Source organism: Rhinoraja longicauda, chromosome 26 (genome assembly GCF_053455715.1).
Source record: "Rhinoraja longicauda isolate Sanriku21f chromosome 26, sRhiLon1.1, whole genome shotgun sequence".
Classification (NCBI taxonomy): domain Eukaryota; kingdom Metazoa; phylum Chordata; class Chondrichthyes; order Rajiformes; family Arhynchobatidae; genus Rhinoraja; species Rhinoraja longicauda.
The window spans coordinates 17186302-17209017 of NC_135978.1; the positions used below are offsets into that span (position 1 = coordinate 17186302).

The 22716-nt window shown below is 44.2% G+C and overlaps 1 protein-coding gene across 4 annotated transcripts in view; it reads right to left on the bottom strand.

The window, feature by feature from the left end:
• Positions 1–22716, bottom strand: part of rasl10b (RAS like family 10 member B) — an 84530-nt gene that overhangs the window by 24274 nt on the left and 37540 nt on the right. For all 4 annotated transcript variants that reach the window (XM_078422331.1, XM_078422332.1, XM_078422334.1 and 1 more), the window contains one exon: positions 13801–13925. In XM_078422331.1, the coding sequence (XP_078278457.1) occupies positions 13801–13925 (125 nt within the window). The remainder of the gene's footprint in view (positions 1–13800; positions 13926–22716) is intronic.

Genomic DNA, 22716 nt, shown 5'->3' on the forward strand with positions numbered 1-22716 from the left:
GCAGCGTAGGTTCACGAGATTGATCTCTGGGATGGCAGGATTGTCATATGAGGAAAGATTGAAAAGACTAGGCTTGTATTCACTGGAGTTTAGAAGGATGAGAGGGGATCTTATAGAAACACATAAAATTATAAAAGGACTGGACAAGCTAGATGCAGGAAAAATGTTCCCAATGTTGGGCGAGTCCAGAACCAGGGGCCACAGTCTTAGAATAAAGGGGAGGCCATTTAAAACTGAAGTGAGAAAAAACTTTTTCACCCAGAGAGTTGTGAATTTGTGGAATTCTCTGCCACAGAGGGCAGTGGAAGCCAAATCACTGGATGGATTTAAGAGAGAGTTAGATAGAGCTCTAGGGGCTAGTGGAATCAAGGGATATGGGGAGAAGGCAGGCACAGGTTATTGATTGGGGACGATCAGCCATGGTCACAATGAATGGCGGTGCTGGCTCGAAGAGCCGAATGGCCTCCTCCTGCACCTATTTTCTATGTTTCTATGTTTCTATCTCTGGAGAGAAGGAATGGGTGACGTTTTGGGTCGAGACCCTTCATCAGTCTGAAGCAGGGTCTCAACCTGAAACGCCACCCATTCTTTCTCTCCAGAGATGCTGCCTCACCCGCTGAGTTACTCCAGCATTTTGTGATACCTCCTCTCATGAAGTAAATCAGTGGACTTGATGGGTTTTAAGAGAATCCCATGGTGTCATGGTTCCTGTTCCTGAGTTGACATTTTGACTGCCCTGGATGTATTTATGAATTGGAATTGCCCAGCGGCCTAGATCGGGCTTGAACCCCCATCTCTGCATCAAGGGCCAAGTCTATGAAGGAATATGGAAGTTTTGTGGCTCAGCAAGGAGCTTGGTGGAGAGTTGGGGGAAACTCTGGGCTAATGCTCCAGGGCAATACTGAAGCTGTGCTGCACTGTTCCTGGTGTTCTCCTTCAGGTCTGAATCTCAGATGCTTTCTGTATCCAGAGTTTTGTTTAGTTTAGAAAACAGGTCATTCGGCCCACCGAGTCTGCACAGACCAGCGATCCCCTAACATTAACACTTATCCTACACACACGAGGGACAATTTACATTTATGACAAGCCAATTAATCTACAAACCTGTACGTCTTTGGAGTGTGGGAGGAAACCAAAGATCTCAGAGAAAACCCATGCAGGTTATGAGGAGAACGTATAAACTCCATACAGACAGCCCCCCTAGTCAGGATCGAACCGGCGTCTCTGGCGCTGTAAGGCAGCAACTCTACCACTACACCACTGTAGGAGCGGTAAGAAGTTATGAAACTCAGAGCCAAGAATTCACACAATGTCACACTGTCCACAATTTCCAGACTCATAGCCTTGTGATCTCTGTGGCTGGCGGAAAGAGGGAGTGCAAGATCCGAGCAGACACCTTCCTAATGTGGAATACCGTCATTCCATCCCTTTGAAGATCTTGGACCATTCCTCCCACTAACACACCTTTTGGTGGTACCTTTACCTGACAATGTAATCCCCATTATCTCCGTCAGGCATTTATAGGTAAGCAACAGAAACCCCCTAACCAGCAACGCCAGCTCCTGGAATCTATCATTTACATTATGAACCAGCTAAGGATGAGCTGGGATCAAAGTAAATTTTATCTTCTATCTACCAGCTCTAAGACAGCCATTCCTTGCAACTGGGCTGGGATTCAGAACGCAAATCACATTACATTAGGTTTGGCTCTGAGATTCTTGATCTGTTCTCAAATTGCAAAATGTGCATTGCTACAGAAAGCAGTTGATTTATAAGCCTGCAATATGCTGGATCAACAAGGAAACAATGCGATTGAATAACAATGGTTAAGTCAGCACAGCAGACTCATCCACTGAGCCTGCTGGACATTACCTGGAAACACATTACTTCTTGGTGATCAATAACAGGTACGCAGTCATTTCCCATTATGTCCTATAACAATAAACTGTGGAAGGCAACATTATTCCCCAGAGCCTCTGGAGAATATAAACCAGATTCAGGGCTGAGGTTTGAAATACAGAGAGGGGAGCTGGAGATTAAAATATCGAACCAGGGGCTGGAAATCAAATACTGTATCAGAGGTGGAATATCAAGTACATTGTCTGGGGCTGAAGATTACAATACAGAGTCAGGGGCTGGATAGCAAGTATATTGGTTGAAGGTTAAAATACAGAGTCAGGGGCTGGATAGCAAGTACATTTTCAGAGGGTTGAAGATTAAAATGCAGAGTCAGGGGCTGGATAGCAAGTATATTGTCAGGGGGCTGAAGATTACAATACAGGGTCAGGGGCTGGATAGCAAGTACATTGTACGTGCTGAATCGTGTAGTTGCAGATGAGATCAGTTTAACCAGGCATCATGTTCGGCACAAACATTGTGGGCCGAAGGGACAGTTCCTGTGCTGTACTGTTCTATGCTTTATGTTCTATGTAGAATGTCAGAGGTTTGAAGATTAAAATACAGAGGCAAGGGCTGCATATCTAGTTGAAGATTAAATATTGAAATAGGGTTGGATATCAAATACACCATCCAGGAGACAGGCCAGAGGCACATGACACACTAACAAACCACACAAGGTCAAAGAAGTCTTGGTTAAGGATGCCATGAGGAGAATCCAAATCTAGTACTGTTTGAAATTCCTCAAAATTGTAGGTTTCAGACAAGGGGCCCAAAGCACAAAGTCACAATGAGTGAGTACGATGTTTTATTAAAGAACATACTTTGCATTATAATTTTGGTGCCTTTTTGGATCATGACTTGAAGGATAGATTTTTTTTGTGGAGACTGGGCAAATGAACAACTTCAATCTTGATCCTAGCTATTGATTATGCAAAACCTGGATTTGAAACGTAAAATTGCTGCATCAATAGAAATGGAGCCAAGAATCTCCTTCAGCACAACAGGTCCACATCTGGAAGTTGTAGCAAAGCCGAGGGTGAATCTATTGGTGAGATGGGCTCAGTTCGCTGCTGTTGTTACAATTGTCATCACTCAGCACAGTCTTGTCAGCTTCGGACGGCCAAGATCTGTAATTGGCATTTTGGAAGTCACATTTCTGCGGTCTGTAGATACAAGACTAAGCCAAGCAGCAAAAGCTATTTCAGTGTCAATTCGAAAAGGCATCAATTCGAAACTTTTCAAAGTTTGGAGGTTTATTAAAACAATGGAGAACTGGGATTGTGGAGTATCTGTGCCACGCGATAGCAAACAGACAGACTTTCAAGTGAATGTGTGAAGCAACAGCAATGGCTGTATTCTGTGTGGCAGAATTGATGCGGCCACAGTCTGGTCGATAATGAGTCAAGACATTGAACTTGCAGACACTCACCCAGGTACCATTGATGGAAAGCACTGTCACGTGGAAACTGGCTGATATTTTTAGCAACATTAGGGCAAATGGAATTCACGGTGCAAAACTGCAGAGAACTGCAGCTTCCAAGCAATGTAAACAGGCCAGCTTTAATTGGGAATGACTGGCTGAGACATGCCAAACTGGATCGGAAGAATGTTTTCATCATCGACACTATAAAGTTGCACCTCCAGACGTTGTTGTGAAGGAAGACGATGTTTTTGCCGGCGGCTACAGTGGAAAAACACAGCACAATGTGCACGAGAGTTCGGAGCAGACTGCAAGCTCAGAGCAGTCACATGTGCTATGAAGAGTACTGTTGAGAAGAAACTGGATAGGCTGGAACAAGGTTGGGCTTGGTGTGTTCATGAAGACAACCAGTAAGAGTGGGGGACACGAAAAGTAGCTGCCTCGACGGCAGAGAAAGTAGCCGAGCTGAATGGAGACTTCAGAGTCATGCAAGGCCAAGCTAAAAACTACCGACATTATCCAACTTTGCAGTCCTTGTATGCAGAGTGAGGAGAAATGCAAGACTGGACCCCTTCCAATTGTTTTACATGATCAAACCAGTAGAGTCCGTGCTGTAGAATTATACAACTCGGAAACAGACACTTTGGCCCAACATGCCCCATCTTTACTTGTCCCACCTGCCTGCATTTGGCCCTTATCCCTCTAAACCAACCCTATCCATGTACCTCTCTCGATGCCTCTTAAACGTTGCGATAGTCCCAGGCTCAACTCTCTCCTCCAGCAGCTCATTCCATACACCCACCACCCTTTGTGTAAAAAAGTTACCCCTCAGGTTCCTATTAAATCTTCCCCCCCCCCTCACCTTAAACCTATGACCTCTGGTTCTTAATTCCCCTACTCTGGGCCAAAAATGTTTACCCGATCTATTTCTACCGAGTGCTCCGGTTTCCATTCACGTTCCAAAGTTGAGCGAATCAATAGGCCACTGCAAGTTGCCCCTAATGTGGACGGGTGCTAGGGACATCTGTGATGGGGGAGGGTGGAGGGGGGAGGGTGGAGGGTGGAGGGGTGGAGGGGGGGGGGAGGGTGGAGGGGCAGTTGATGGGAATCTGCAAGAAAATAGGTTCCAGGGAAAATGGGTAGGGGAATGATGGGATTGCTCCAAGAGTCAGCATGGACTTGAATGGGCTGAATGGCCTCCTTCTATGTCAGAGAAATCTGAGAAATAAATAGGGTTGTGGAACAGTGGTATCAGCTTGTTTGAAAGAAAATATTTGGACTGATCATTACTGTACACACAAGAAGAGTCACCATAAAAGAATTGACAAATATCTTTGTGTACTGGTCTCCCAAGGACTATTACCATGAATTATTGCTGAGCAAATCCAATATTTTCCAAAATTGTAGGAACAATCCACTAAAAACAGATTTGTTCTGATTTGCTGAACCTTTCCAGAGAGTACATTGAGAATAAATGACGACTTGCTGATACAGACACAATGTTAGTCCAAGTGGGTGTGAGTGCAACACAACATGTTATTTAAAAGGAATTAAATGTAACATCTCCAAGTTTGCAGATGACACAAAGCTGGATGGTAGTGTGAGCTGCGAGGAGGATGCTATGAGGCTGCAGAGTGACTTGGATAGGTTGGGTGAGTGGGCAGATGCATGGCAGATGCAGTATAATGTGGATAATTGTGAGGTTATCCACTTTGGTGGCAAGAACAAGAAGGCAGATTATTATCTGAATGGTGTCAGATTAAAAAAAGGGGAGGTGCAATGAGACCTAGGTGTCCTTGTACGTCAGTCACTGAAAGTAAGCATGCAGGTACAGCAGGCAATGAAGAAACCTAATGCCATGTTGGCCTTCATAGCAAGAGGATTTGAGTATAGGAGCAAGGAGGTCCTAATGCAGTTGTACAGTGCTATTGAGGGAGTGCAGTGCAGTTCACCAGGTTAATTCCAGGGATGGCGGGACTGACATATGATGGAAGAATGGATCGACTGGGCTTATATTCATTTGAATTTAGAAGGATGAGAGGGATTCTTATAGAAACATTAAATTCTTAAGGGATTGGACAGGCAAGATGCAGGAAAAATGTTCCCGATGTTGGGGGAGTCCAGAACCAGCAGGGTTCTAAGGGGTAGGCCATTTAGGACAGAGTTGAAGAAAAAGAGTTGTGTATCTGTGAAATTCCCTGCTACAGAAGGCAGTGGAGGCCAATTCACTGGATGTATTCAAGAGAGAGTTAGATATAGCTCTTAGGTCTGCCAGAATGAAGGGATATGGGGAGAAAGCAGGAACAGGGTCATATTGAATGGCGGTGCTGGCTCGAAGGGCTGAATGGCCTACACCTGCACTTATTTTCTGTTTCTATGTTTCGACATGAATCAATGTACCATAACCCTATGTATTACAGATGAGCTGAGATTTAAAAGCACCTACCATGGGTTACCTAAGGAACTAATTTCTCCATTTCAATCTACACCTCATGTAAAATTTACAAAATGGAATCATTTAAAACATATTCTTGCTCCTCCATTTCACCCAGCTTCAAATTAAGCAGTTGAGCGGATAGTCAAAATTGTTATACAAGCTCTCAGGAAGCAAGTGATGTACTTGGCCACTTGCCATTCACCGGGCCAATTGCTTGTGGAAGTACAGAACAGTAGCACAGTACCACAGCACTTCATTCTTTCAATGTTCGCAGAATTGTTAATGGCTGAAGAGGTCAAAAACGTCTCCATGACAATAATCTGAGCAGACACAGTGTCAAGCAAAATGAATGCATTCCTGTTCATATCCTCTCACAAACCCAGGTCACGGGAAGTAGGACCGTGTACAAGAGAGAGATATTTGGTTGCAACTGACGACAGAGTGCAAAATGTTCAACTAATTGACTGTTCTCTTCCAGAGATGAACCAAATCTGGAAAACAGAACACCCACCACGAAATTATGCCTGGATTATTGGCACCAATGCAGATTTTAGGAAAGAAAATACCGAATGTTAAATTTGGCAAAGGCTGAAAGCTTCTTCAAGTTCAAACCAGAACTAAATGGCCTAAGAGTGATTCAACACAAAAACATGTAAGGGAAAGTCTGAAAATTGGTTACTAGACTGGATTTAAAGTGATTATTCATTTAAAAGTGAAAACCATTGATAATTATAGCTTTGTGCAACAAAATAGGATTTATCATTGAGCTCAGAGTAAAGGTACTCTCAGCTAACAGCTAGCACAATAGGATTTACTTTTACATTTGGTTTGAAGGAGGCTTTACTTGATGGAAACACATATGATCTGGATTGGCCTTGACAAGAGAGACATAGAGAGGATGTTTCCTCTTGTGCGTGAACCTGGGACGAGGGATCACCTGTTATTCATGATCACCCTTGCTCTTATTGAATTGCAGAGCCGGATTGATGAGTTAAATTAGCCCCCACCCCCCCCCCCCCCCCCCCCTCTCCTTCTGCTCCAAATTCATTTGTTTGCAAGTAGGTATATATGCACCTCCATTTGCCCTATTCAACTAATCAGTCTGCGCTAATGTGCACTGTAACTTCTTAATTTTATCACTGGCACAGATATACCGCAATAATCAAGCATCATGTTTCTCTCTAATTCCAAGTTTGAGGAAGGACATTCTTGCTATTGAGGGAGTGCAGCGTAGGTTCACTAGGTTAATTCCCAGATTGGCGGGACTGTCGTATGTTGAAAGACTGGAGCAACTAGGCTTGTATACACTGGAATTTAGAAGGATGAGAGGGGATCTTATTGAAACATATAAGATTATTAAGGGATTGGACATGCTAGAGGCAGGAAACATGTACCCAATGTTGGGGGAGTCCAGAACCAGTTTAAGTTACTTCAACTTAACTAACAGTTTAAGAATAAGGGGTAGGCCATTTAGAATGGAGATAAGGAAAAACTTTTTCACTCAGAGAGTTGTAAATCTGTGGAATTCTCTGCCTCAGAAGGCAATGGAGGCCAACTCTCTGGATGCTTTCAAGAGAGAGCTAGATAGAGCTCTTCATGATAGTGGAGTCAGGGGGTATGGGGAGAGGGCGGGGTACTGATTGTGAATGATCAGCCATGATCACATTGAATGGCGGTGCTGGATCGAAGGGCCGAATGGCCTACTCCTGCACCTATTGTCTATTGTCTATTGTCTAATACTTGAAAGTTATCGATGTTCTAGCATAAATGTTATGCCATGCTTTCTCTCAGTGTGATTGATATAGTCGGTACGAATTTAACTTTACTATTTTCATTTCAAGCGAAGGAGTAAGCTGAAAGAATACTTAGTGTCCACTTACGCAGTGAGTGACTATCTGTCTGCGTGAATCAATTTTTCAAGTTACCAGTTGAAAGTGTCTTAATTGGTCTGCAATCGTTGAGTGAAGCAGATGGAACAAAAATAAAATGGGATAAGAGGAGCGGATATCAATAATGGAGACCATATAGATGACAAATTAGATATACAAGCCTTTCTCATTTGTAGCCCTCCACTTAATTTCAATGGTCTAGAAACTGCTTTAAACCTTTAATGGAGTGACCGAGGTTCATACATACCTTCCTCCATAAGATGGAGAGTATACAAATGTAAATCTAGTGACTCTGGGATTGGACCAGCTCCCAGGGATTAGAACTGGGTTGAAGGGACTAGGGGTCAGTATCTAATCTGATCCTCAATGTCAAGTGATGTGAGCTGGAGCTGTAACAGAGAGAGTTGCCTTTGATGGGTGACAATATCAATGGGGCACGAGGGGAGTGTGTGGGATGGGGGGTGGAGATGAAAAGGCCAAATAGGTGTGCGTAAGTGAGAGAAGTAAGTCAAAAATCTAAATGAAAGTATTGGCTTCCCAGTGCTAGTGAAGAAGGTCCCCGTTGCTGATGGAGGCCAAGCAATGAAAGAACATAAGAAATAGGTCCAGGAGCAGACCCTCTCATCTGCTCTGCCTCGTAGTAAGATTGTTTTGCTTCCATGCCATTCCTCTGCACCAGCTCCATAGCCCCTGATTCCCTCAACATGTCAAAATCTACTGTTCACCGTCCTGAATATACTCAGTGACTGAACGTACTCAGTGACCGCACGGGTAGAAAATTCCAAAGATTTACTAGCTCGTAGACAAGAACATTTCCTTTCTTCCCTGTCATGAATGGCTAACCCCTTATTTTGAGACAGTGATCTCTCTGGTTCCAAAGATTCCAGCCAGGGGAAACGTTATCCCTACATCTGAAATTAAAAAAAACAAGAAATAAATCTGGGAATACCCTGCAGGTCAGGCAGCTTCTGTGGGAAGAAGAACAGAGTTAACATTTCAGGCGAGAGTCATCAGTTTTCTGACAGTGGTGAGTGAGGGAATCCAAGGTCTAAGGATGTATGTGAAAGTATTGCAGAAGAGATTTGCTGGTGTGGTTTCAGGGAAGAGAGACTACAATTACGTGAATACACTGGAGATGCTGCAGTTTCTCCTTCGAGCAGAGATCAAGATATTTGATAGGGGTGTTTGAAATTTTGAAGATAGGAGAACTAAAGGGCCAATGATTTAAGGTGATTGAGAAACTAACCAAAGGGACTTGAGGAAAACTTTTGTTTTGTACAGAAAAATGGTTAGAATTGTAACACACTGCCTAAGATAGGCGTGGATACAAATTCACTCTGTGCCTTTCGAAGGGAAACTGATTTCCAGATTTCAAGATCAATTTATTGTCACATGTACCAATTAAGGTACAGTGAAATTTGAGTTACCATACAGCCATACTAAGTGAAATGCAACAAGACCCACACCCACATAAAATAAAATTTAACATAAACATCCACCACAGCGGATTCCTCACTGTGCTGGAAGGTAATAAAGTTCAAGCATCTTCCTCTTTGTTCACCCGCGGTCGGGGCTGTTGAACCATCCGCAGTCGCCGCTGCCGACTGTCCAAGCCCTCACGTTGGGATGATCGAAACTCCCCATGTCGGGAAGGTCTAAACACTCTCTGTGGCATGGAGCTCCAGAGTCGGCCTCTTCTTACCAGAGACTGCGGGCTTCACGATGTTAAAGTCCACAGGCCCCACGGTTGGAGCTCTCCACAGTCGATCCTCGGCAAAGGATCGCAAGCTCCGTGATGTTAAAGTCCATGCTGTGCCCGCAGCATGAAGCGCCGGGCCGGTCTCCAGGAAAGGCCGCCAACTCCTCGATGTTAGGCCGAAGTGGGGACGGAGATACGATACGGAGAAAAATCGCATCTCCATTGAGGTAAGAGATTGAAAAAAAGTTTCCCCCAATTCCCCACCCCCACCCCCCACATAAAACAAACCAAGAAACACTAAAACATACTTTTAACACATACTTAAAATAACAAAAACAGTAGAAAGGACAGACAGACTGTTGGCGAGGCAGCCAGTTCTAGTGGCGCCACCTGGTGGAATTGGATAGTTATTTAGAGAAATTGAATGGAAGGGGTACCGAAGGTGGGCTCATGGATTTAAAGAAGGTAAAGAAGGTAAAAGGTATATAGTGTAAGAAAATAACTGCAGATGCTGGTTCAGGAGGGGAGAGGTTAGAGTTCTTCCCCAGTCTGAAGAAGGGTCTCGTCCCGAAACGTCGCCCATTCCTTCTCTCCTGAGATGCTGCCTGACCTGCTGAGTTACTCCAGCATTTTGTGAATAAAAGGTATATAGAGTCTTTTTCCACGGTTGGAAAAGGAAAATAGTAGAAGGCTTTGAGGTGAGAGGGGGAAAGTCAAAAGGAGATGTGCAAAGCAGTCTTGTTACAGAGACCGATACAGAGACGTGACAGAGATGTGCTAAGAATGTGCTGCCGGTGAACATGGTGGAAGCAGATACAATCAATAATGTTTAAGAGGTGTTTAGGCAGATACATGAACATGCAGGGAATAGTGAGATACAGATGGTGTACAGGTATGTGAGCAGTTTAAATTGACATCATGGTGCGCACAGACATTGTGGGCCTCAGGGCCTGTTCTGATGTTGGACTCTTCTACACTCTAAGGAATAAAGGGGAAATGAGGAAATATAATTTCACCAGAGTGTGATGTGGTGGGGTCTGAAACTCACTGCCTGTTGGAGCGAGACTCTGACTACATTTAAATAGTAAGTAAACTTGAAGAGCGTGACTTTCAGGGTGACAGAAGCTGCTGGAAGGTGGGATGGGGCTGGCTAGCACTATTCGACTGTATAGACATGATGGGCTGAAGGCTATTCTTCAATGTCGTACATTTTCTACAACTCGAGGGAATCTATGATTGCATAGGGCTTTTCCCGTGTGGATTTCTCCCACATTCCATCAATGTGTCGGCTGGTAAATTAATTGGCCGTCTCATAAATTCATAAATGATAGGAGCAGAATTAGGCCATTCGGCCCATCAAGTCTACTCTGTCATTCAATCATGGCTAATCTCCCTTTCCCTCTTAACCCCATTCTCTTGCCTTCTCCCCATAACCCCTGACACCCGTACTAATCAAGAATCTATGTATTTCTGCCTTAAAAATATTCATTAATGGCCTCCACAGCCTTTGGTGCAAAGAATTCCATAGATTGACTGCTCCCTGACTAAAGAAATCCCTCCTCATCTCCTTCCTAAAGGAACTTCCCTTTATCCTGAGGCTATAACCTCTGGTCCAAGACTCTACTACTAGTGGCAACATCCTCTCCACATCCACTGAATCCAGGCCTTTCACTATCTCCCTTCATGGAAGATCTTGGGGGGGGGGGGGAGGGGGGGGTTTAATAAGAATGGAATTCTTGTGAGGTATAAACTGGTGTTTAAGGGTTGGTGTGGACCCGATGGGCCAAAGGGCCTGGTTCCATGTTGTACGACTCAAAAGCTGAAAACTAGATTGCCAATGTGGCTAAACATGCGACCACCTTCTTCCAGCAGCTTTGTCCATTCTGGAAATGAGTCCCATGACAGTAAACTCCAGTGACATTCTGAACATTAATGCAATGGTCCCTTGCAGATAAACAGAACGTTAATCTTCTCAGGAGTGCATCAGCAGGGAGATCCCTGCAGATGTGCTGAAGCTCGTCTGAATGAGGCATGGGAATTACAGCAGATGAAAGGCTATCAAATCCATTGTTTATCAAGGAAACACCAGCCATAAACACAATAGTCAATTACCAAACATAAATTCATATTTTTACAAGCCTTCCGGAAACAGATTTGGTCAATGGTTTCATTTCTCAATACCAACTGCAATGTTTCAATGAAACCTCTGTTAACCCTTCTTAAATTGATTTCAGCTTTGTATATTTATTAAAACGATTTTATTTGCCTGTTGTTGGAACCAGTTACGTCCCTTTGAGGTAGAAACATTGTTGGAAATACTCAGAGGGCAGGCAGAATCAATGGGAAGAGAAACGGTTGTTGTTTTAGATTGAGGCCCTTTCATCAGAATGATGTACTGCAATTATACTTTACAATTGAATGGCGCCAACCCAAAATGTTAACTCTGTTTCATTCTCTACAGTCGTTAACTGGCCTGCTAATTATTTCCTGTTGGTTCTGTATTTATTTTACATTTCCAGCATTGACAGTTTTATTTTGGTTTTTGACTTTGTTAATTGAGTGAAGTGTGCCAGTCTAGGCCAAGGTGATGCGATGTTTGTCTGTTGGCTATGAGGTCAAATGTGAAGCAGGTTTGGAGAAGTTTACTTTAGCTCCTTCTGTGCATAGATACTTTAGTACATGTGGAACGGCAGGTGTGTGACATGCTGTTTCCGTGCTGTGTGACTATGGTTTTTAATTTACAAATTCAAGTGTCTTTGTTGAGACCATCACTGTAGAGGGCTTCATGGTCTGTTGCTAAGGGTACCACAAAACCCAACCAGATATCAGAGCACTTCAGAAGTTATCAGATATCAGAGCACTGAAAATACCAACCCAAAACACATACAGTGGACAGGTACAAAGTTGAATAAACCATGGATCTAATGTCAAGGGAACTTGAGTCAAGTAGTCATGGTTCACATAACACTCCAAAGGATGGCTCCATATCCAGCCCTGTTCAGAACTGGGAGAATCGTGCACCCATTTAGGTGCTGACTCTCAAATTGGGGGATTAAACCAAAGCCTGTCTATTCTTTCAAATAGAGTAAAAGTTCTTATGATAATGCTTTAAGAATCTCAGGAGAATTCCTCCCCCCCCCCCGATTTGATCAAGTTTGTGGGTTTTTTTTAAACGGTAAACCATAACAAGTGACCTCCCCATTGATTTTATTGCAGTGATTCACAACCAGCTGTGCAGAGATTAGCTGTTGCAATTCATCCCTTACAGCAGTCACCATGGCTCCAAAGAACCTCATTGCTTTGAGGTGCTCTGGCAAATTTCTGTGGTCACGAACAGAACAATATAAATACAAAATAAATACAAAAAACCTTCGATTTGTACCAGCATCTGCAGTTATTTTCTTATAATATAAATACAAATGTAATTGCTGGTTAAAGCAATCATCTGAATCCCTTTCCTGCTAGTTGAATCATATGAATGTATCTCTACAGTGAATATCACAGCCTTGTACAATTAACGACAGATGTGGCAGAACTTTGCAGAATGAACCTATTTGCTAAGGACATTGAGGTATCCAAAACTCCTATTGATACAGTACAGTCCAAGGGATATGAGGGTGGCACAATGGGTAGAGCAGCTGCCTCACACTGCTAGAGAGATGCTAAATGAGGTTTAATTCCTGACCCCGGGTGCTGTCTGTGTGGAGTTTGCACATTCTCCCTGTGACCGTGTGGGCTTCTTCCGGTTGCTCTGGTTTCCTCCGACATCCCAAAGACGTGCGTGTTTATAGGTTCATTGGCCTCTGTAAATGGTTCCTACTGTGCAGGGAGTGTATGAGAAAATGGGATAACATAGAACCAGTCTGAACGGGTTCAATAGTCAGCGTGGACTTGGTGGGGCCGAAGGACCTATTTCCATGCTTTTTCTCAAAATGAAACTAAACACAACCTTTGCACAGTGAAGCATGTGCTGCTCTCGTGAAACAGATCTTATAATAGCAGGGTTCCAGGCCGTTCCACATCAGTGTTTCACAGCCGCTTCTCTTGTGTGCAGTAAGAAGTTGTCCTTTGAACTGAGAATATGGCTTGATCATTGGAATTTGCTTTTCCTGGAATCTTTCCAAAATGTTTTCATGTTATTCGGAGGTCTCAAAGCGAAACCCAATGCTGCCTGTTCCTGATGTGGCAGAGCTGATTGGACTGGTGGGATCATACCGATGCCAACAGAAATCTCGGAGCTGCCAGCCTGCCTGACACGGATTCATGGGATAGCAATAAATGAGGGAAACGACAGAACTGGACAATTGTGATAAATGTGTGCTAACCGATCCCTTAAGAATTTTATATGTTTCTATAAGATCCCCTCTCATCCTTCTAAATTCCAGTGAATACAAGCACAGTCGACCCACTCTTTCATCATTCCCTTTGACGTTTCACTCAGGTTAAATGCTCTTACCTTGTGTCCAATATCTGTTGCCGAATGGTTTTGATATATTCAAAGCTGTCGAAGCAGCAGATGTCATACACCAGGATGTAGGCGTGTGCGCTCCGCAGTCCACGACAACACACATCTGCCCATTCCTGCAATTGACGGGAAAGGCAGAATTAATCCATGGCCCTCGGCCCTCCATCTACAATATGCAGTCTGAACAACTAAAATGGAACCTAACATACATTATTACCTGATGGAATGATTTAGCTCAAAGAGGTTTTCAACAAAATGTCCCACAAAATAATCTTAAATGGATGCAAAGGTGGTCAGTGACAAAGAGAGAAACCGGGCAATGTATCCAGTAATGAATGGACAGTTTGGGGTTAAGGCTATTTTAATTGCACTCAGATGTGTTCTTGAAGGAGACCAAAGCAGGGTGGAACTGTTTCATTGCCTCATTATCTTTCTCAGGCACCCCAACAGACTCAGAAAGTCCACTGACCACCCACTTACATTAACTCTGCACTATCCCCACTTTATTTAATTTAGTTTAATTTATTTTAAAGATACAGTGCGGAAACAGACCCTTCGGCTCACCAAGTCCGCACCGACCAGCGCATTAACTCTATCCTACACACACTGGGGGCACTTTACACTTACACCAAGCCAATAAACCAACAAACCTGCATGTCCTTGGAGAGTGGGAGGAAACCGAAGATCCTGGAGAAAACCCACACGGTCATGGAGATAATGTACCAAATCTGTACAGACAGCACCCGTAGTCAGGATTAAACCCAGGTCTCTGGTGCCGCAAGCACTGTGAGGCACCAACTCCACCGCTTCTGTGGGATGTTGTAATGAAATTGGTGTAGGAATGATGCTTGAAGGGATGTATAGACTCAGTGGGCTGAAGGGCCTGGTTCAGTATATTGTAGCTCTCTGGAAGTACGTGTACACTGTATCACACACCATTTGAACAGTCAAGGCATACATCCAGTTTACTATGAAGGTTATTATTAAATCTGCCTCCACCTCCGTATTTGGCAGGGCATTCCAGAATAAAACAACTCATCCATTGAAAAAATGACACCATTTGCCAGTCTCCTTAAACTGAGTCATGTAATTTCAGACTTAGTTGAAGCTAATGGAAGCATTATTTACCCCATCAAATTCCTTCATAATTCTTTTCTGCGGCCTTCTTAGGCATTCGGGTTACCAAACCAAGCTGTGATGCTACCAGTCTGTATGCTCTTGACTGTTCACCTGTGGAAGTGATATACTGAATCTCCTCAAACATCTGAGTGGGTTGGTTGGTTAGTTAGTTTAGTTTATTGTCACGTGTGCCAAGAACAGTGAAAAGCTTTCTTGTTGCGTGCGATCCAGTCAGCGGAAAGACTATGCGTGATTTCAATCAAGCCGTCCACTGTGTGCAGACCGATACAGGGTAGAGGTGTTGATGAGCTTTCTTTGTAACTGCATCAATGTGCTTGGCACAGGACAGATCTTCAGAGATCTCAAACGTTAACTCTATCCGACACACGCAAGGAACTCGATGCTGTTGACTCTCCACCATTATCCGTCAATGAAGGCAAGTTCATAGAATCTCGGTTTTCCCTTCCTGGAGTCAACAATTGGTCCTTGGTCTTGCTGACATTAAGAACAAGATTGTGGTTCTGGCACCATTCAACCAGATTATACTGAAATTATAATGGAAGTCACAGAAACATAGAAAATGTACAGCAAAGAAACCATTCAGCCCATTGTGCCTGCCCCAGCCAAGAAAGATCTCCTGAACCTAGTAGAGGCATTGTCATAGAGTGATACAGTGTTGGCCCTTTGGCCCAACTTACCCACATCGGCCAACATGTCCCAGCTACATTAGTCCCACTGCCTACGCTTGGTTCATATCCCTCCAAACTTGTCCTATCCATGTACCTATCTAACTGTTTCTTAAACTTTGGGATAGTCCCAGCCTCAACTACCTCTTCTGGCAGCTTGTTCCATACACCCAACACCCTTTGTGTGAAAAAGTTACCCCTCAGATTCCTATTAAATCTTTTCCCCTTCAACTTAAACCTACGTCCTCTGGTCCTCGATTCCCCAACTCTGTGCATCTACCCGATCTATCCCACATTTCAGCACAGGCATCCACACTCCTGCAGGTCATGGATCTTCAATGCGCATCAAAGCATTTCTAAACAAAATGCTGAGGGTTTTATGCATCTATCACCCTGACCGGCCCTGGCTCCATCTGCTTATTCCTTTCCTTGTCTACTTCCCCCTATCATTCACCGCTCTGTCTCTCAACTCCACTCCCCCTCTCCCTCCTGATTCTATCTGCCCACCATTCCTCACCATCCCCATTAGCCTCAGTCCACTGGGATACTAGCCCCTGCCTCACCCCCCCCCCCCCTCCTCTTGATACCAGCTATCTTCCCTGTCCACTCTCAGACATGACGCAGGATCTCGACCTGAAACGTCAACAATCCCTTTCCCCCCCAATAAATACTGCAGGACCCGCTGATTTCCAGATCGCTACCACCCTCTGAGTGAAAGATACTTTCCTCAATTTATCCTTCCTCAAAACAGAAGTATATAAAATTACGAGAGGCATTGATAAGGTAGATAGTCAGAACCTTTTTCCCTGGGTGGAAAGGTCAGACTAGGGAGCATAGCTTTAAGGTGAGAGGGACAAAGTTTAAAGGTGATGAAAAGGACAAGTATTTTACATAGTGGCGCAGCGGTAGAGTTGCTGCCTTACAGCGAATGCAGCGCCGGAGACTCAGGTTCGATCCTGACCACGGGTGCCATCTGTACGGAGTTTGTACGTTCTCCCCGTGACCTGCGTGGGTTTTCTCCGAGATCTTCGGTTTCCTCCCACACTCCAAAGACGTACAGGTATGTAGGTTAATTGACTGGGTAAATGTAAAAATTGTCCCTAGTTTGTGTAAGATAGTGTTAATGTGCGGGGATCGGTGGGCGGCGCGGACTCGGTGGGCCGAAGGGCCTGTTTCCACGCTGTATCTCTAAATCTAAAAAATCTAAATATCTCTCTTCAAAGAAAATGAAAAGAAAACGTTTTTTTTAATGCTTTGGTGGTTTCTGATAGCTGAACATATTTGAGATTGGCCTTCAATTGCTGGAGACTCTGGCACTCTGGTAATCCCACTGAGTAACTGGGAGCCTGGGGGTAGCTCCGCAGCCTTGCTAATTGAACACGAACTTGAAGTGTAATCTGGAGCCTCCAGGGATTTCTACTGTAATCGAAGCGAGAGTCCCTTGATTTGCATGTTGACAACTGGAGTTAAAAGAATTCCTGAAAAAAGTTATAACATTGAAAATACCAAGGAGATCCTCACTGACACAATCTTTCGATTGCTAAAATAATACAGGAGCATAGAACATAGAACAGGATGCATAGGAACAGGCCCTCTGGCCCACAATGTCCATGCTGAACATAATGCCAAATTAAACCAATCGCTTCTGCTTACATGCGATCCATATCCCTCTATTCCCTGCATGTGCCTATCGTGAAAGTCTTAAATGTTCCTATCATATCTACCTCCACTATCACCCCTGCCAGCATGTTCCAGGTACCCAGCACCCACTGTGTAAAATACTTGTCCTTTTCATCACTTTTAAACTTTGTCCCTCTCACCTTAAAGCTATGCTCCCTAGTCTGACCTTTCCACCCAGGGAAAAAGGTTCTGACTATCTATCTTATCAATGCCTCTAATAATTTTATATACTTCTGTCAGGTCTCCCCTCAACCTCTGATGTTGAGGAGTAAATAATCCACGTTTGTCCAACCTCCCCTTATATCTAATACCTCTAATTCATGCAGCATCCTGGTGAACCTCCTGCACCCTCTCCGAAGCATCCACACCCCTCCTGTAATGGGCCAACCAGAACGGCACACAATACTCCAAATGTGGCATAACCATAGCCCTAAAAGCTGCAATATGACTTCCTGACTCTTAATGCCCTGACCTATGAACACAAGCATGCCATATGCCTTCTTTACCACTCTGTCAACTGCTACTTTCATGGAGCTATGAACCTGGACACCAAGATCCCTCTGTACATTAATGGTGTTAAGACTCATGCCATAAACTGTAGGAAAATCTACAGATGCTGGTACAAATCGAAGGTATGACAAAATGCTGGAGTAACTCAGCAGGTCAGGCAACATCTAGGAGAGAGGGAATGGGTGACGTTTCGGGTCGAGACCCTTCTTCAGACTGAAGAAGGGTCTCGACCCAAAACGTCACCCATTCCCTCTCTCCTAGATGCTGCCTGACCTGCTGAGTTACTCCAGCATTTTGTGATGCCATAAACTGTATACTTTTTCCTTACATTTGACCTCCCAAAGTGCAACACTTCAGACTTGTTTGGATTAAAGTCCATCTGCCATTTTACTGTCCATTTCTATAGCTGGTCTAGATCCCACTGTATACTTTGAAAGCTCTCCTCTGACTGCAATTCCACCAATTTTGGTGTAATCTGCAAACTTGTACTGTCCTCTTTCTCCTCTCCCCTGTCCCTTTCCACCCATATCCCTCTCTCTAGCTTTATGTTTCAATCCTCTCCTCCCCAGTCATTCTTTTGTCCCGTCTTAACCTCTAGCCTTTCACTTACTCAAACCACCTGCCAATCAAGCCCCCCCCCCCCTTCATCTCCCCTCTCCAACCCCATTAACCTGCATCCAGCTATCAAATAAGGGTGGCACGGTGGCACGGTGGCCCAGTGGTAAAGTTGCTGCCTTACAGTGCTTACAGCGCCGGAGACCCGGGTTCGACCCCGACTACGGTTGCTGTCTGTACGGAGTTTGTACGTTCTCCCCGTGACCTATATGGGTTTTCTCTGAGTTCTTCGGTTTCCTCCTGCACTCCAAAGACGTGCAAGTTTGTAGGTTAATTGGCTTGGTAAATGTAAAAATTATCCCAAGTGTGTGCAGGATATTGTTAATATACCGGGATCGCTGGTCGGCGCGGAACCGGTGGGCCGAAGGGCCTGTTTCCGCGCTGTATCTCTAAACTGTCTCTAAACCAAAGTAAAAAATTGCCTGGCTTTGTCGGTATCACTTGCCAGGTTTTATCCTGGCCCTGCTTCTCGTTAATCTATTCCCTCCACAGATGCAGCCTGACCTGCTGTGTTCCTCTAGCACTTTGCACTTTGCACAAGATTAATTACACTGCCTCAGGAAAATTACTTATTCTGGTATCCACGGTGCGTAAAATTGAAATATTACCACCTATCTGCACTGCATAATTACCTTTGGATGAATGCTAGACAGAGACCTCATCAGACGGTTTAAACCCGCATGATATTTACAAAGCCCATCTGTCTATCATAATGCTGCTCCTTCAAACCATGGCAGGAAGGCTTGTTTATTGCACTGGTTTATTGTAGGCCTGACGTCTGCATATTGCCTGTTTTGTTGGCAACTGCTCTGCTTGGCAACTGCTCTGTCCAAGACTTCATGAAGTTGCAGAGTTGTGGATGCAGCCCAGTCCGTCATGCAAACGAACCCTCCCACCATCCACTCCATTCTACACCTCACGCTGCCTCGGGAAAACAGCCACCATAATCAAGGAGTACTCACACCCCAGTCATTCTCTCTGCTCCCCTGTTCCATCAGGTTAAATATATAAATGCTTTAAATCATCGACAGAAAATTAATGAACAGCTTCTTCCCCATTGTCAACAGACTCTTGAAGGGATCTCTCATGTGCTGAGGATGAATCTTCATCTCCCAACCTACCTCGTTGCAGTCCTTGCACTTTTTAATTTGCATTTTCTATGTAGCTTTAACACTATAATTTGCAGCTTCCTTTCTCTTTTTCACTACCTGGTGTACTTATGCATCGTACAATTGACCTGGATAACATGCAAAACGATTTTTTCCACTGTAGCTTGGTACATGTGACAATAATAATAAACAAAAGTAAACTAAACTAATCAATTTATTCACAAAATGCTGGAGTAACTCAGCAGGTCGGGCAGCATCTCGGGAGAAAAGGAATGGGTGACGTTTCGGGTCGAGACCCTTCTTCAGACTGATGATCTTAAACTAATCAATTACTATGCATCACCTATGGTATGTCATGATTTGCAGGCAAATTCTGTTACTCTTTGCTGGATCCTCTCCTTACTTATTTTGGACTTCACCGTGTGGGAATAGGGAAATGAATTACCAGGTCAGGATTCAAAAGAATCCATAGTAGTGCAAACAATAGTCCATGGTGTTCCAAGGCACCGGATCGCCGGGTTGGGGTCGGCCCGCTGCGGACCTTTCACCATCCGGTGCGGCCTGGAACGTGGCAAGTTCAACAGCCTGACCGTGGGAGAAGACGGCAGGGGAAGAGAAATGCCATTCTGGCCTTCCATCACAGTGAGGAGGTGACTGGAGGAGACTCACTGTGATGGATGTTTCTTTTTTGTTGTTTTGTGTTGGTTGTGGTTGTGTAATTGCATACTTTATTGCTCTTATTGTTGGATTGTGGGTGACAAAATCTCGTCCAAAAGACTTGTTTTTTGGATGACAAATAAAGGTAATTCTAATTCTGATTCTGATTCTGAATTCTGATTGCCGAGGTGAGATGAGGGTTGTGCGGGTCGGTTTAAGAACCTGATAGTTGTAGGAAAATGGCTGTTCCTGAACTTTGTGGTGTGGGACTTCAAGCTTCTGCACTTCCCGCCCACAGGTAATAACTAGAAGGCATGGCTTTCTTGGTGGGGATCCTTGTTGCTGTCTTCATGAGGCAGTACTTCATGTAGGTGCTTTCAATGGTTGGGAGGGCTATGCCCATGATGGACCCGGCTGACTCCACCACTCATTGCAACAACTTGCATTGCTGTGTGTTGGAATTTACATACCAGGCCATGATGCAACCAGTCAGGATGCTTTCTATAATGGATCTGCAGAAGTTAGTCTTCAGTGACATACCAAATCTCTTTCAACTTCTCAGACCGTAGAGGCACTGGCACACTTCCTTCATGATTACGTTTGTGCTGGGCTCAGGATAGATCATCCAAGATGTTTATGTCCAGGAATTTGAAGCAGCTCTCCGAGCCATCATCGATCTACCAATGAAAACCTTCATGTGGCCTCTCTCCTTCCCCTTTCATTAGTCAACCATTGCTCCCTTGATCTTGTAGGCACTGAGCGAGAAATATCATCAAAGACACAAACACCCTGGCAACGCTCTCATCTTGCTTCTATCATCAGGAAGAAGGTACAGGAGTCTGAGAAATGTTACCTCCTAGTTCAAGACAGCTTCTTCTCAGCACCCATCAGGATCTTGAACCACCCTGCACAACCTTTAATAACAACACTACCTCAGCACTGAACTTCTGCCAATCTTGTGTGAGGTTGCACAGTGAACCTTGGCTTGCACTATTGCGGTCTGGTTAGTTGGTATAACTGATAATCTATTGCAATTTTTTTGCTGTGTTATTGTACACAATGTGCCTGTAAAGCAGCAAGAAGTGAGAATTTTATTGTTCTGGTCCTGGTGCACGTCCCAATGAGACGCCTTTGACTCATTACCGCAGTGACAGTCTCCTGAATCAATAATGCATGCTCCCTTCTCTTTTGCTTCCCTTCCTCTCATGCCTGAAACTTCTAATATCTCGAATGTTGATCTGTCAGTCCTGTCCTTCACTCAATCATGTCTCAGCGATTGCGACAACATCACATTCCCATCAATCGATCACAGTTCTAAATTAATCTGCCTTTCCCCTCATGTTGTTTGTATTAAAATAGATGCGGTTTAATATTCCAATCTACCTTATCATGTCCATGTCTTTTCTTCCGCATATCGGACTGAATGTTGTCCTGAAGTGCGCACCTAATCTGTGTCCCACACTCCAACCAAATGAATTTACAGCCCCAACAGCGCAAGCAAACACCCCATCAACGATATTGGACCTACGTTAGTTGAGGTTCCACCTTGCGTACTTGGTCCCACCGACTCCAGAAACCTTCACAATGGAAAAATCTAAAGCCCTCTTTTCCACGCCATTTCTTCAGCCACACATTTATCTGGCCCTTCCTCCAACTCTTTCTTAGGCTCAGGCTTGGCATTGGGAGTAAACCTGAGATTGCAAACATAGTGGTCCTGCTCTTTAATCTGGTACCAGCCTGAGGAAGGGTCTCGATCCAAAATGTCACCCATTCCTACTCCCCAGTTTACATTCTACTGCACTTATATTGCTTAACATTTGCTAAACTTATTACATGTTACAACCGACCGCACCTTATATTTAATTACATTATTTCTTTTTTTTTATTTTTAAAACGGCACTTGCAATATGTTAGCTCTCATTGCTGTGCAATAACTTGCTGTCTTGATTGCACTGTACACTGCCTCGACCGTATTGTAATTGTTTTGTCTATATTGTATTAGAGGTCAGTTTGTTTAATTCAGTAGATTAGGTTTAGCTTGTTATGGATAAAGGTTTATCCTTTGTATTGTCTGCTGTGTGTGATTGCATCATCTGGACTGCTTTAATTTCGCTGCACTTTGTGTGGTGACAATAAAGGTTTTTACAATTTACAATGCTGCCTGTCCCGCTGAGTTACTCCAGCTTTTTGTGTCTATCTTCGGTTTAAAACCAGCAGCATCTGCAGTTCCTTCCTACACCAGGCTCCTTCAACTCATTTCACGGGACCTCTTGATTTTTCCTACCCACGCCATGGGCATTGGGTTATGTGACCAACCTCAAGACCCTTCAGCCGCTCAGAAACATCCCTGACCCTAGCATTAGAACGGCTGCAAATCCTTTGCGAATCCCCTTCCTGGTCACAGAAATGCTGGTGGAACCTGGTGAAAAATGTCAACGAAAGCCGCAGCAGTCAATTCCTGCCCGCACCAGCTCCTTCATTATGCATTTGATCCTCCATTTCGAGAGTGCCAATTAACAGCCTTTTCTCCT